At 31.7% G+C, this 16,331-nt stretch overlaps 1 protein-coding gene across 1 annotated transcript; it reads left to right on the top strand.

Moving 5' to 3' along the window:
• Nucleotides 1–10,831: 10,831 nt before the first annotated feature.
• Nucleotides 10,832–16,079, top strand: LOC134727418 (metalloproteinase inhibitor 1-like). The gene is made up of 3 exons (XM_063591800.1): nucleotides 10,832–10,982; nucleotides 13,847–13,938; nucleotides 15,969–16,079. The coding sequence occupies exons 1-3, from the start codon at nucleotides 10,853–10,855 to the stop codon at nucleotides 16,077–16,079; spliced, it is 333 nt and encodes a 110-aa protein (XP_063447870.1). The 5' UTR covers nucleotides 10,832–10,852.
• The last annotated feature ends 252 nt before the right edge of the window (nucleotides 16,080–16,331 follow it).

Raw genomic sequence — 16,331 nt, 5'->3', positions numbered from 1 at the left:
CGTCATTACCTTCCCTGTAACTGTATCGTATGCCCTTAAGAATACATCTGCCTATAAAAATTCCGAATCGTATGAAATGTCTATGCAATATAATTATAACTCGACAATAAAAATCCCATTGTTCACGTTCACTAGTCGGGGGGATCACATTATTTTACAAGTAAAATTCAACCAAAAAAGAAGAAAAGACTTTATATTGACTGTACTTTTACTCAACATTTGATTACGTTTTTGGGCTTATCAGTGACAGCAGGTAGGTATAAAATAAAAGGTTGCATATTGATATTCGATAATAATTATATATATATAAACAAAATATTGGAGTGAAAATAAATCGGTCTTTAAGGATAAAGAAGTGACAAATATACTAAATCTAAAGGGAAATTGTATTGGGAAAGTCCCAATTTGGTTGCAATATGTCCTTATAACTACGTGTAATCTCGAAAAAAGGAGATAAACATATTTGTATATACATGGATTTCAATTTCTGTACTAACAAATTAACGAGTGAAACTGGTACTTAAAAATTGAACGCTGTATTTAAAATTTTATTGGAGTTAAATTATTTCTAAAACATTACAAAAGGAAGTATTTAATACTTAACATGACTATTTATGTTACAACCATAAATTACAGTTTAGATTAAGTGTCTTGTTTGTTTGATAGGGCAGCATGTGCAGTTATGAATTTTTGATGTTATTGGGAAGATATAAATCTCATTTGGTAATGCCTAGCGATGCTTGTTAGCCAATCAGAATTACATATTTTTATTAAACATCTATGAAATATAATCATCAAAAGACTTTATTATATGTATTCATTGGAATAAAAAGCATGACGCTGCCTGCAATGAATATAAAAATAATAAGATGTGGTATAACGATGTCTGTTTTCATGATGCTAACTTTGTTGTTTTAGGTGCATGCAACAAGTAATCTTTGCACAGGCATTATTAATATCGGCCGCATCAACGTTTCTGCTAATTTTGGGTTATTTAAACTAATAGATATGCTTGTTACTTTTAATAACATAAATATTGTTGGGGTTACTTTGACGAAGTGTATAATCATAATCCATAAAAGAAGCGAGAATATTTAAATATGGTTTCGGGATACTAAAACAAATAAGGCACCCCGAATGATGAAATGCGCGTAGATAAACGACGGCCAACAGATATAATACAGTCTGGTAAACAGACAACTGAATCACAAAACTTAATAGAGACTTCTGAAGGAGAGATTACATTATACATGTAGTTAATTGTTCAATTATAATTTACCTTAAATTGAAGTTTAAAATCTTCAAATTTCCTTTAAAAAATTACTTTAATATGAGTCTGTTTTTTAAAAGTCAAAGGAGTAGGTTCAGTAAGACCCCTTTTTGGCCCCTAAATATAGCAGTTTTACAAAATTGTGATAATGTAATCGTTAAGATATTTATTGGAACGTAGAATGATTTTGCTGCATAAATATGGGCTCTTTTTGACAAAACAATGCACATATATCGGGTACTAGCATCATAAAGTCCTGCTAAATTACTCAAATCTTTACAATTTTAGCATTTTAGTTAAATTTTAGACGGTTTCTGTCTAAAATGAAAGTGGCCGCATTCGTGTTCATTCATAATATTGAAATGTAAGTTGTATTTGGTGATAATACATAATATATATAAAGGTTGACTGAGGATGAACACGGATGCGGCCAATTTCATTTATGACAAAAACCATCTGAAAAGTGACGATTTTTGGCAAATTTGATAGTTTTTTCCTATTAAAGCTTGAATCGGAACGTTTTTAATGTCTTCAACAGTTAAAATCTTTCACAAAAATTAATTGAATCAATTGAAATAGACAATTAAGACTTAGTGTTTAAAAAGTGTCAAAAATATTTCGTCAGATTAACTTGAAAATTGAGGCCGAAAGCGGCCCGGAACTACTCCTTTGTTTTTAAGGTTTTGTTAGTCATGCCCGAACACATACACTAAATGATTAATTCACTACACTTCACGGGGGTTAAGTTATTTCTATCTACCCACGAACTACTGCCCACTCTGATAATACATACAGAAGCTCCAAAACATGTAGAAATCGGTATTCATTTATTAGATTTGTAAACATATATTAATCTGCCGATATTATATATTTATTATAAAAATATGTTTTTAAATTAGAGTTGTCTTTCTTTGAATATTCTTAAAAGCCTAAATACTAAGAGAGACAAAGTACTAAAAAGTGTAAAATGTAACATATATGCAACATAATAAAAGCTGTTGCTACAATGTATTCTAGGAATTTGGTGATACTTTCAATCAACCATTAGATGTAATCAATTTTCTTCAATGTAAAGGTAAAAACGGGTTACATGTATGTGCATGGAAAGCAATGTTGAATATTAGGTACTCTCTTTAAGATAAATCAGCATGGAATAAACATGGTGAATATCGGATACTCTCTCAAAAGCTAGTACTAGTATTCAACTGCATGGAAGAGTAATGGTAAATATTAGATACTCTCTCGAATATTAAGCTGCATTGAATAACAAGGGTGAATATCGGATACTCTCTTCAATATTTACAAAATGTAGCTGCATAGAAGAACAATGGTGAATGTTGGATACTCTTCTGAATTTTAAGCTGCACGTATTTATATATCATAGTCAGTGTACATAGCATTCTCTCCCTACAAAAACCCGTTATTCCCTGTAAGAAATTAGAGGATCGATTTGAATTCAAATCGTAGTTTTAAATTCAAATACAGGCTCTCGTAAAATAATTTCTAATAAGTTCTATAACTAATTAAAGATGGAGATACAATGAAGTATTTTTTTTATCTTTGATTTACGCTAGAGGCCTTTTTTAGAATTTTTTTAATGAATGCCTTGTTTTTGAGTTTAAAAGAGTAAACTATCAAAGATGTTTTTTTTAAAACAACTTAGAAGAATAAAATACATCCGACATCATGCATAAAATGGAGAATAGAAATAGAGTATGTGCGAATGAGACGACAACCCGACAAAAGAACAGAACAGCCGAAGGCCACAACTAGGTCCTCACAACAGCGAGTAACACGAATGCGCCCATAGTACACTGATGCCCCACTATCGTTTCACATGTTCAGTGGACCGAAAAGTTTGGGTCAATACTTTAATTCGGCATTTTAATTAGAAAGATCATATCATAGGGAATATGTGTACTAAGTTTCAAGTTGATTGGACTTCAACTTCATCAAAAGCTAATTTGACCCAAAACTTAAACCAAAACTTTAACCTAAGCTTCGCACTATCTCTTTCTTTGTTCGGTGGACCGTGAAATTGGGGTCAAAACTTTAATTTGGCATTAAAATTAGACAGATCATATCATGGGGAACATTAAATTTTGTACTAAGTTACATGTTGATAGGACTTCAACTTCATCAAAAGTTACCTTGACCAAAATCATTAACCTGAAGCGAGACGAACGGACGCTCGGACGAACGAACGGTACGATAACGAACGGACGAACGGAGGCACAGACCAGAAACGGACGAGGGTTCAGCTGGCCCCTAAACAAAAGTGTGTATATAGTTTAGTGAAAATGGATGCCACACCCAACATGAAATAAAAATGAACTAAGTTATAAAAAAAACCAAAACATACAAGACTTACAAAGGCCAGGCTAGGGTTATTCGCAAACGCGGGCAGCAGGGATAATAATGCAATGGGGTTGTCTGTTTTATTTCTTGGATTTTGGGGGTTTTGATTGTTCCCTTAAAAGTTGGTAAATGTTTCACCATTTTATGATACAGTTGATAAGATTCGGGTTCCAATTAAATGCATTCATTATACCTAACGTATTCGTTTATTAATATCATTTTGAAATATACAAAATTTGCAAAAATGAATTGTTGGAGCTTACAACACAAGCGCAGTTGAAAAGAAATACTAACACTTCAAGAAATTTCAACAATGTAAACACTATTAGCATACATTGTACTAGTAAATTGATAGGGGGAGTTTCTAAGCCTTCGAATAGTACAAATTAAACTTTGGATTTGAGGGAGAAGGATCGTAGCAGGTAGCCGTACGCGAAAACATCTTTTTGCATAGGATCGTAAACAAATTAATATCGCTTTACTACGTTTAACCGATTTGGACATTTATGCAAGAATCATTTGAGGGTAATACGATCTTCTACATTCATATATAAATGTAAAGTTTAATTTTTATATTTTGTCTTTCCATTCCGCCCTTTATGCACGTATGCATTGTTATTTACCAGGAATAGTTTAGATGCATATTGGCGTCTGAACCAGTGACAACTCTACAACTGATTTATCCATCGGATCACCACATCTTCATGCCTTATATATCATGTACTGTAGTACGACGCTTGATTAAAACTGACGTGGAAAGGTAACACCCGCCAACCAAAAGTTTCATTTTGAAGCCCAGGTGGTCGTGTGGTCCTGCACGCCGGTTACAGTGCAGGCGATTTGGTCTCACGATATCTCAGTAGCATGAGTTCGAATCTCGGCGTGGGAAGAACAAACAATAAGCGAAAGAAAATTTACAAAACTTATATTGTTGGGTTGATGTTTAAGACGTGGTATGATTGTCAATGAGACGCACTTCCACAAGACACCTATACAGAAAATAACATCTATAGGTTACCGTACTGCATTCAAATATGTGCAAAGCCCATACCGCATAGTCTGCTATAAAAGGGCATGCGATGGCAAATGTATTTATAGCAATTCAAAATACAAAGTACAAAATAAAGAACGAAAAACAAATATATTATACAACACAAAACGGCAAATAAAGGCAACAGTAGTATACCGCTGTTCAAAACTCATAAATCCATGGACAAAAAACAAAATCGGGGCAACAAACCAAAACTGAGGGAAACGCATTAAATATACACTGTATTACAGGTTCCTTACCAGTGAAAAGCATACTATTAAGCAGAAAGTGGCGGGATTATTAATATTAAACTCGTTTTAAAGCACCAATCCTCCTCTATCTGGAACAGTGTTACTGTACAGCATAAGAACAAACTTTAAAAAAACGTCGTTAAAAGCTTAACTCATCAGATAGATACTAATGGAACTACATTTAACATAAACAAAGAGTTGACGTGGATGGGTAGTTATACATCCTCGCGCTCAAGACAAAACAAAATGAGAGTACTTGCAGTTACGTACAGCTAGTGAAAAAAACCAACAACTACTTATAAAAACATCATACATCTAAAACGTACTTATCAATCAGAACACATCCAAGATCCAATGAATTTAGTGAATAGACGTCATGAACAGACAGAGATACATGTGACCTTGTTCAATGCTAAGATACAGGAGTCGACATATTGTAAGTCATTGCTTATCTGGATCGTTTCTAAATTCCCAGGCTTGGTTCCATTTGCTCACATTTTCGTTTTATAAATTACGTTTTACAAACCTTGCATGTATAATCAAGGTGAAAAAAGGGGGAGGACTTAAATATCGGAAACAAGTTTGACTGCGCCAAAGACATGACTAGTGCAGATGTCTAAAATAAAAAAAAACCTGCAAGAAGTTGAACGAGTTTAAAAAAAATGAACCAATATACCAACTGAAATCGCGTCTATCCGACTGTATGGATAATAAATGTCAAATCAAAGACAAATTCTGAAACTGAACTTTATGTCAGATTTTAACCATAGGACTATCTTTGTATTCTGTAAAAGCACTGTGTTATCCAGTAATTTTCTTGCTGATGGTTCCCAATCTCCAAAGGACCGTATGATACCTATATGCATTTGATCATGTTGATGAAAGACATATAGTTTGTACGTTCCTTTGAATGTAAATCACATATTGTAATAATTGACAAACACTTTGACAATCAATTTGTATTTTCGATCAGTTGGAAAATTCAGATGATGAAATGGCAATGTAATCATTCAGGGTAAAACGGAAATTCCAAAATTGAAGACATTAAGTAACTTGGCCTTGAAAACAAGATGATCCTGATTTACCTGCTAGTATATAGCTAGCTTTTAGAAGATTAAAGTCTTGAATTGACCGGATGAAAGAAAGTTGAAAAAAGACCAAAAGTTTGATTAACAATATTCCTCATAATCCAGAGACCCCGACCTAGAAAATGTGAAACAATCAGTCAAACTTGAATGTGACAAAACGATCCTCAAAACCAAAATATGACAGACATGAACCAACGACAATTTTACTACCGAACTACAGGTTATTGGCATGGTCCAGTCATAGACATGATGTGTATTGCGTTGAACATGTTTACTGTCGTAGCATCATTACCTAAACATTAACAGTTGCGTTACGGTGCAACATAAGAATACAAAGCAACACAAAAAGTTGAAAAGAACCTTACTCATGAGATCAATACAAAGCAGACCTAGAAAAAACAACTAAAACAAGAATGTGTCCATAGTACACGGACGCCCCACTCGCATTATCATTTTCCATGTTCAATGGACCGTGAAATTGGGATCAACATTTAAATTGGAATTAAAATTAGAAAGATCATATCATAGGGAACTTGTGTACTAATTTTCAAGATGATGAGACTTCAACTTCATCAAAAACTAACTTGACCAAAAACTTTAACCAAAACTTTAACCTGAAATCCGCACTATCAATTTCTATGTTCAGTGGAACTTGAATTTGGCAAACAAGATCATATCGTGGGGAATATGTGTACTAAGTTTCAAGTTGGTTGGACTTCAACTTAATCAAAAACTACCTTGACCGAAAATTTTAACCTGAAGCGGGACGAACGAACGGACGAACGAACGCACAGACGGAGGCCCAGACCAGACAACATAATGCCCATCTACTATCGTAGGTGGGGCATAAAACACAAGACGGACGTTGCAAGACAATATTATAACCCACAGCTAATAATACACTCAGTACAGATCTGGGAGTACTCTCAGTTACTATTTCAAGGCAATACAAACTAATAAAAGCACAGCATGCATATGTTCAATATTCAATTTAGTCAATAGTACGAAAACCTTATTTTGCATTCAACAAACCATTCGAAATTTGCGAATGATGAAAGGAACATTTAAATACAGATCCAATTTGAATTGACCGATTTCAGTTCAGTTTTTCACGCTTATGTCTATGGCACGCCGTTTTTATATTTATTCAAATTTGAAGATATCTTATTTATTTAACAAGATATCTTATTAAGTATTAAGATATCTTTAATTTTTATAAGATATCTTATCTAATTTGAAAGTAAATAAGATATTTCTATTAGTTTATAAGATATCTCTATTAGTTTATAAGATATCTCTATAAGTTAATAAGATATCTCTATTAATTAATAATATATCTCTATTAACTTTTATAAGATATCTTACAGAGTATATAGGATATCTTACTTCTTTATAAAGATATCTTTTAAATACATACTTTATAAGATATCTTCTTAATTAATAGAAATATATTATAAACTAGTAGAGATATCTTATTAACTTATGGAGATATCTTCTATATTAAATAAAATATTTTTATAACCAATTAAATAAAATATCTCTATAAGTTAATAAGATATCTCTATTAATTTATAAGATATCTTACAGAGTATATAGGATATCTTACTTCTTTATAAAGATATCTTTTAAAATCTATTAGTTTATAAGATATCTCTATAAGTTAATAATATATATCTAAAAATTTATAAGATATCTATATTAGTTTATAAGATATCTCTATTAATTAATAAGATATCTCTATTAATTAATAAGATATCTCTATTAATTAATAAGATATCTCTATTAATTAATAAGATATCTCTATTAATTAATAAGATATCTCTATTAATTAATAAGATATCTCTATTAATTAATAAGATATCTTATAGAGTATATAAGATATCTTACTTCTTTATAAAGATATCTTTCAAATACATACTTTATAAGATATCTTATTTATTAAAAGAAATATCTTATAAACTAATAGAGATATCTTATTAATTAATAGAGATATCTTATTAATTAATAGAGATATCTTATAAACTTATAGAGATATCTTATAAACTTATAGAGATATCTTATTAAGTAAATAAGATATCACTATTATTAACTATATAAAAGATATCTTATATAGTTAATAAGATATCTTATATGTCTCTCAACAAAACATAGAATAGTCAATTACGATAATATAAATAAGCAACCAAAAATTCGTCTGGAATATTCTTACCAGTCACAAGATAATAGATGAAAATGAACTTCTCATAATAAGTTAGGTAAAATAAAAGAGATGTGTGTAGTTTTAGGACAGGTTCAGGATATTATTTTTGTTCGTGCATTGCACATTAATCAAGGACACGGAAGTAGATTGTACTATATATTCATTATCGGATACAAGGATGTATTTTTTTTAAAATTCATCTATTTTTATTTCTAACCTTGACCTTTAGTCCCAACTCTTTTCCTTAGAAATTATTGATTCTTCTGCAAATATTTATTATATGTAAACGCATAACTAAAGACATACATATGAGACATATTCTTTTATATAATCACTGCAATGAATTTTCTGAAAGGGGTCTACTAAATACATATATCTCAACTTAAAGTCAAAACTTTAGCTCCAATAATACAACAAAAGGTTCGAAATGTTGTGAGCCTAAATCCATCAAGTGGAAAAACAGCTTCAAAATACTGATGGATTCAGTCGAGGATTATGCTACGCTATGGGCTTAACACAAGAAAGAAGACATATATACTCTTTCCGAATGGATTAAGAGTGTGAAGTCGTTGATACAAATAAGATTGAAGAAACTAAATGGGTCTATCAATACCCATGCTACGTCAATCTTTAAACACCCAAATGCTGAAAAAATACTTGTCCTACCTCCATGACCAATATGTCGTTATCCCCGCAGATGAAGCACCAAACAACATTGTTTTTGTGAGTAAATCTCATTACATAAAAATGCTTTATAAATGAATAAGGTATTGAAAATTCACTTGGAAACTCAACATATACCCTAACGACACGTACCAAAGAGGAAATACTGGATAATTAAAGGTCTGTTCTATGTTCCTTTGAAATTTCAAACTGGATCGTCCATCTCAGTATTCAGTGTATTGAATGTCCTTACAAACAACGGTATATTGGGTCTTTCAAGTGCTCCACGAAACCTCTTCTAATTTATACATCTATTTAAACAGCAATCATAGCCGTGCTTAAAGTTTTTGTGAAACTGCCTATTCTAGAGGTGTCGTAAATCAGATGTGGATACTAAATTAATCTAAAGATCATTTAGAGTTCACACAATCTAAGTATCTCATCTTGCAATAATATCAAAATATTTGACTTTTCGACACTTTACAAAAGTATTCCCCATTCGAAACTAAAAGACACACTGAAAGAGTTGGTATTGCTTTATTTCATAAAAATAATAGCAAACGTAGATATACGTATCTTGTCTTGGGGAGGGATTAATCCTACTGTGGAAAGAACCACTCTGATTCAAACAAAAGATTAAATGAAACTGACATTATCAAGATGCTTGATTTCTTTGTTTGACAACATATGTGTTACGTTTGGAGGACGTGCTCCTCTTCTTGCCGACTTGTTCTTTTATGATTAAGATGCTGACTCCATACAGGAATTTCTTTGGAAGAAAAATAAGAAGTTAGCAACATCTTTAACCCTATTTTCCGCTATATAGATAGTGTTCTTTCATTAACTATTTCGCAATTTGGTGACTATGTTTAACACATCTATCCCATCGATAAGGGATACAACAGATATAGTTAAGTCTGCCTCATATCTGGCATCTATAAATTAAAAATGAGGGTCAGTTAAAAACAAAACTATACGACAAAAGAGATGGTTTCAGGTTACCAATTATGAAATTCCATTTCTAGGTAGTAACATTCCAACAGCGCCTGCATACGGAGTATATATCTGCCAATTGATACGATATTCCCGGGCTTGTATCATAATTTACTTGACAGAGGGTTACTGCACAAAAGAAATCTGTTAAAACAAGGGTTCCGAATGGTAAAGTTGAAATCATCCCTTCGTAAATCTTACGGACGATATCACGAGTTTGTTGACCGTTACGGAAAACCCGTTTACCAGATGATATTTGATATTTTTCTAATGTCTTGTTAACTATAATTCACTTCTTTTTTCACCACGAATGTGACCTAATGAATTAGACTATTTATCGGGTGTATACTAACATGACGGTAGCCACATGTGGGGCAAGATCTGCTTACCCTTCCGGAACACCTGAGATCACCCCTAGTTTTGGTTAGATCCGGTTACTTGATCTTAATTGTCTATGTTGTGTCTTGTGTACTATTAGTTTTCTGTTTGTCTTTTTATTTTGTAGACCATGTCAGTTTATTTTCGATGTATGAGTTTGACTGTCCCACTGGTATTTTTTGTCCCTTCTTTTTTGATCCTCATTTATCTGGATAGGGTTATTATTGAAAGAACAACATAAAAAGGTTTACATATTATATCGTTATGCAATGCAAAAGCAGACTGATGTCAAACGATATTCATTATCATGCACATATATGTATGTATTTTAGTCTTCTGCATTGTTTTTAATCTTTGCCTAATATACTTAGTTAATTGTTAACAATTAATTAAAGTGACGGAAACGACCGACGCCCTGTTATGGTACCGGTGTTCCTGATCTTAAATTTACAATATTTCCTTAATTAAAAATCATGTAACAAAGCTCATGACATGAACTGATTATGATCAACAAAATATTCACTTAATCATGATAATCAGAAAACGTGGAATGTTTTAATACGTTAATACTGCTAGATATAATTGTAACGTACATGAAGATACACAATAGCTGGTTTAAAAATGTTTAACAAAATGTCTTGCAAAGCTACATGTATCTTACTGATTATCCTATGGTTTACATATATTACATATGGATGTTTTTGTGTTACTAAACATCCACAAAGTATATTTTGTGAAGAAAATGTTGTAGGTAAGAATTTGTTTTTAGTCACTTACTGTATTACTGACGTCAGACACTCAAATCAATCCATGTGTTCGTAGATAGTAGATGTTGTTGTGTCCTGTTAAATTGTTATACGATGATGACTGATGTTCCCATATTTTGACTATTTTATTGATTGTGACTGTTTATTTAACGCATCATGTAAATGTAACGGAATTTGATGAGACTTTTATTAAAGTGAGAGGGTTAGCGCTATAGAACTAGGTTTAATCCACCATTTTCTACATTTGAAAATGCCTGTACCAAGTCAGGAACATGACAGTTCTTGTCCATTCGTTTTTGATGCGTTTTGTTTTTTGATTTTGCCATGTGATTATGGACTTTCCAAATTGATTTTCCTCTGAGTTCAGTATTTTTGTGATTTTACTTTTTACTATTATAGGTACATTTACATTCATTCTTCAATATTAACTTATTTCAGTTTTCTGTGCTTATTGATTTCTATTGGATACGTCGTAAAGAGGATGTAACTCAGCTTCTACTTGTTGAATATTATAAGACATATTTCTTACTGAGTTGCAGTAAAATCTGATTTATTTATATCAAATATAGAACTATTCAAAATTAATGTTCATTGATATCGTCTTGATCTAAATTTGTAGTTGAATTTGCATCTTTTGGGATGAAATGGAAAGCAGACATAGCGCGCTTTTGTGCGGTAGATGTGTCACGAACATAGTTTTGAACACTGTCGCTTGAAATAGGAACACTATATACCTACTTTTAAACCTAGAACTACTTCAAAGAACGTTTATGCATGTTGCTCTAGAACAGTTATTTGTATAAGTTTGGAAGATATGTGTTGATTGAGGAATGATTTTCATGATACATCTAAAGTGTTTCATTCAAAGAATTTATTTTCATACCATATACTGTAAATCAACTTTTTTTCGCGAGCTATTTATTTTCGCGACATTCGAGAGTAGAAAAATAACGCGAATTTAATTCGTCGCGAATATGTATAACTTGGATCTTTACTTATCAAGCTACATCGAGAAGATAAGAAAATCGCGAAATTAAATAGCCGCGAAGTGGACAAGAAATCGTAAAACGGGAAATAAAGTATCCGCGAAAATAAGTTGGTTTACAGTAATCGCTGCCTTCATAATCTTCAGATATTTGCAAGTCTGTTGGCCTTATTTCATGTAGATTGTCTTGTTCCTTGTGGCAAAATACAGATACAGGTATGGTTAAAAGATAAAAAAAAAATAAAAACTTTCATGTTTATTGTCAAATGATTTGATCCTCTGCTAGTAAATCATCAGTCCCGTTGGTATTTGACATTTCGGTTTGTGTGTTTTTGAAAAGATAATGTATTTTTGGCTTTTATGTTTTGTTCTTCAATTTCCATGGTGAGTCATGAGCATGGACAGAAGAATCATATTGAAATAACTGCGGAAAAGACGAATCGATTTGTTTAACGTTATTATTCTTAAACACAATGTATACGTAAACCGAAAAATGATTTACGTTTGGCGTCTTTTTCCTAACTTTTCAAAAAGCAAACTTATAAATCAAAAAATCACTAACAACGCCATGGATAAAAATTAAAGAAAGACAAATAGACTAATAATAGTACACAAAACATGTTTAAGAAAACTAAAGACAAATTAATATGAACAAAACAAAAAATCTTGGGGTGATCTCAGATAATATGGAAGTTTAAACAGATCCTGCTTTACATATGGCACCCATCGTGGTGCTCATGTTATTACAAAAAAAAACGGTAAATAGTATTATTTGATAGGTCTCAGTCATGAAAAAGGAAGGTTATTGAAATGACGACCTAAGGCACATATCCGATGTCAACTGTGAAACAGCGTTTTCATAACGGTGAACCAACTCATGGTGGCATCTGTAAAATTTATTTTAGATGATTTCAACCATTTTTAACTCTTGCTTAAATAGCTATCATGTGAGCAGCAACCATCTATCAAGAAAATCACAATAGATATAACAAGCCCGGAAATATCGTATCAATTTATAGTTATATCAAGAAGTTTTGTTCAAGTATGCATGTGCTGCTGGAATGTTGCTGCATAGAAATGGAAAGTTCACAATTGGAAAGCTGACATAATCTTTTTTGTATTAGTTTTGTTTTTAATGACCAAATTATCAACTTCTAGATGTACGTCAAGAAATGAATCCGTTTTAACTGTAACTGTTGCATCCTTTATCTATAGTTCGATGGGATAGATGCGTTCAACATAGTCACCATTTTTGTTTAATTATTTAGTTAGAGAACATCATTTTTATAGCGGAAAGTAACGTAAAATGATATTGCGAACTTCTAATCCTACTTTCTGAGAAATTCCTGTATGAAGTTAGGCCTATAATAACAAATAGTTATCAAAAGTACCAGGATTATAATTTCATACGCCAGACGCGCGTTTCGTCTACATAAGACTCATCAGTGACGCTCAGATCAAAATAGTGAAAAAGCCAAAACATATACAAAGTTGAAGAGCATTGAGGACCAACAAAGCAAGTTGGCAAGGAGAAGGGCACAATTGGTTACCATTGAAATGCCGACAGTCTGTTTAAAAAAAAGCGACTGCCAATCGAAACAAATAGACTGTCAATCAAGAAATAAAGCATCGTGCTAATTAATGTCAGTCCATAGAATTTTTGTTTGAATCAGAGTGATCCTTTACAAAGTAGGATTTATATCTTCCTGAGACAAGATACCTGTATCTACGTTGACCATCCTTTTTTGTATTAGAACTAGAAATACCAACTCTTTTCAATTTGTCTTTTAGTTTGGAATAAGGAATACTTGTGTAAGTGTGGTCAACATACTTAAAACAACTTATTAATTTACTCTTTTTAAGTGTTTGTTGGGAAAGTAACAAAAGAAGAACTTCCAAAGACAACACAAAACAGATATATTAGATATTACTTCAAGCTGGTTACTTCATTAAAGGTAAGATAATGTTACAACAATAAAAATAATCCTTAATCAGTAATAAAAAGCGTGAAAAGAGCAGCATAGTTTCTTTAATAAACTGATGTTTGTCAAAGATAGCATTGATATGTTATTTCAGACAAAACTGCATCTGGTAGGTTTATGTGTGAATTCGAATAATTCAGTCGGTTTTTTTCCGCTGTTCTACCATTACTCAGAAATTATAAGCAGGATATATTGTTACGGGGAGGGACGTACATTGTTACTTTTTTTTGTGTTGTATGTATTTTACATTTTGATTTAACTTGTTAAAATCCTGTTCTGAAGTTGAATTTTTTTAAAAGAAAATATATATTCTGGACGATTTAAGCTTACAATACAGTCTGCGCAACGGTATATTCATGTAAAATTTAACAATAAACTCTGTTTTCTTACTATATCATCGTTCCTTATCCATGTAATCCATTTTGGTTTTGTATTTTGTTATGTATTATCGTTTTTGGATTTAGTTCAATTTTCATTGTCTACATGCCTGTACAAAAATGAATCAGCTAGTTTATTTTTATGATGTTGAATTTAAAGCTACTATGTGACAATATTTATTTGTTTTTACAGTTTTGGTTTTGAAGAAGAAACGATGTTGTTAAAAAAAAGTGCACCCTCACTAACAAATTCTGTATTGAAATTAGTTTAATAGTAAAACATCACATATAGCGACATCATATAAACCTCAGTCCCAATTGTATACTTTATGTCTAGAAATTCACATGTGACCTCGCTTTAATTGACGTTGATACATTAATCTTACGCACAGTCCATAATTCTAATGGTGTGTAATTGGATGTGTCCGTTGGTCATCTGTGTATTTCATGTTGTAATGTACTATTGTTATAGTCATGTATGTACTATTTATGTACATAATGTTGTCATTTTAGTGGTATTTTTATCATTGCCAATCAAGCAAGATATTTATTATATTAAGAAACGTGTTTTTGATTAGCAGGTCCTTTTCCTGAAAATACAGTGAACTGATTGAAATGAGTGAAATGCAAATTATTTGTTTGTAAATCAATTGTTAATCGACATAACTAAATTACATAAATCATTTGGTAATAACGAAGTTGTTTTTAAATAATCACATCATTACTGCAATCACGCTTCTCGGTACATGTAATAACACAATTGACCAATACAACATAAATAGCTGCCCCCCAAAAAACATCTGCAATATGATTACATTTTAGCTGTGTTACGTGAAAAGAAAATAATGTAGTCAATTTGACACTGAAGAAGCACAATTCAAAAATGCAAAAAATTTTGACGGCAATAAAAAACGCGAGATTCAAGTATTGAATTAGAACTAAGGGAACGAAGCGTTGTTATTTTAACGTGTACTTTAGTTGTCAACCTGTTATATTAATAAGTTTACTGTTAACAAATATTTGATTTTTTTGAAATGATAAGGCTTTTCTACCTCAGGCATAGATTACCTTATCTCTATTTGGCAAAACATTTAGAAATTTTGGTCCTCAATGCTCTTCAACTTCGTACTGTATTTTTTATCCTTTTTATATTTTTTTGAATTCGAGCTTCACTAATGAGTCTTTTGTAGATAAAACGCGCGTCTGGCGTATATACTATATTTAGTCCTGGTATCTATGATGAGTTTATTTAGAAACTCCTATGTCAGTACGTGTCATTTTATTTGTTATTTCAAGGTAAGCATTTTAAGAAATAAATAACTATATATGTATTAATACTTATTTAATCCAAATAAATAAATACATACCAACATAGATAATTACAAAGTTCAAAACGTTTAATTTCGTGGTTCGCCTGTACAAACGAAATCCACGAAAATTCGTTTCAAACAAATGAAAATGAATCCATTGTACACTAAAACCTGTCATGTAAATTTTCCTATTAAAAACAAACCAGAATATGAAATAACCTTTTATTGTCGTACTGAAAGCAAAAAGGTATGCTACATGAATGCGTAATCTGCATTTCGTTGAATTTTATAATTAAATTGCTGAGGTTTATTTCAGGGAATTCGTGAATCAGTTGGATCAACAATCATTGCACAGACACCTTCTGGAACAAGTTGTGATATGAGATTGACCGTAGGCGAAAAGATATTATTGTCAGGTACAAAATAGTGCATACCAATTCGCATGTATAGATATGAGAATAGTATTCAAATGAGAATTTTCTAGTTTGTTGAATAATTTCAATGATCTGTATAGTTTCTGTGTTTTTGTTTCTTTGATTCTTTAATTAGTTTTTAATCAGCTATGGTCTTGAAAATCAGATGACGTCGCATTTGCAACAATCTCATCTTAGAGCTATTTGTCAGCTACGGACACCTCAAAGAGTTGTTACATGAGTATTCAATGTGTAAAGAGCGTACA

The sequence above is a fragment of the Mytilus trossulus genome, chromosome 8, assembly GCF_036588685.1.
Source record: "Mytilus trossulus isolate FHL-02 chromosome 8, PNRI_Mtr1.1.1.hap1, whole genome shotgun sequence".
Classification (NCBI taxonomy): Eukaryota; Metazoa; Mollusca; class Bivalvia; order Mytilida; family Mytilidae; genus Mytilus; species Mytilus trossulus.
The sequence above is the reverse complement of the archived record's forward strand: the minus strand, read 5'-3'. Positions and strand labels throughout refer to the sequence as shown.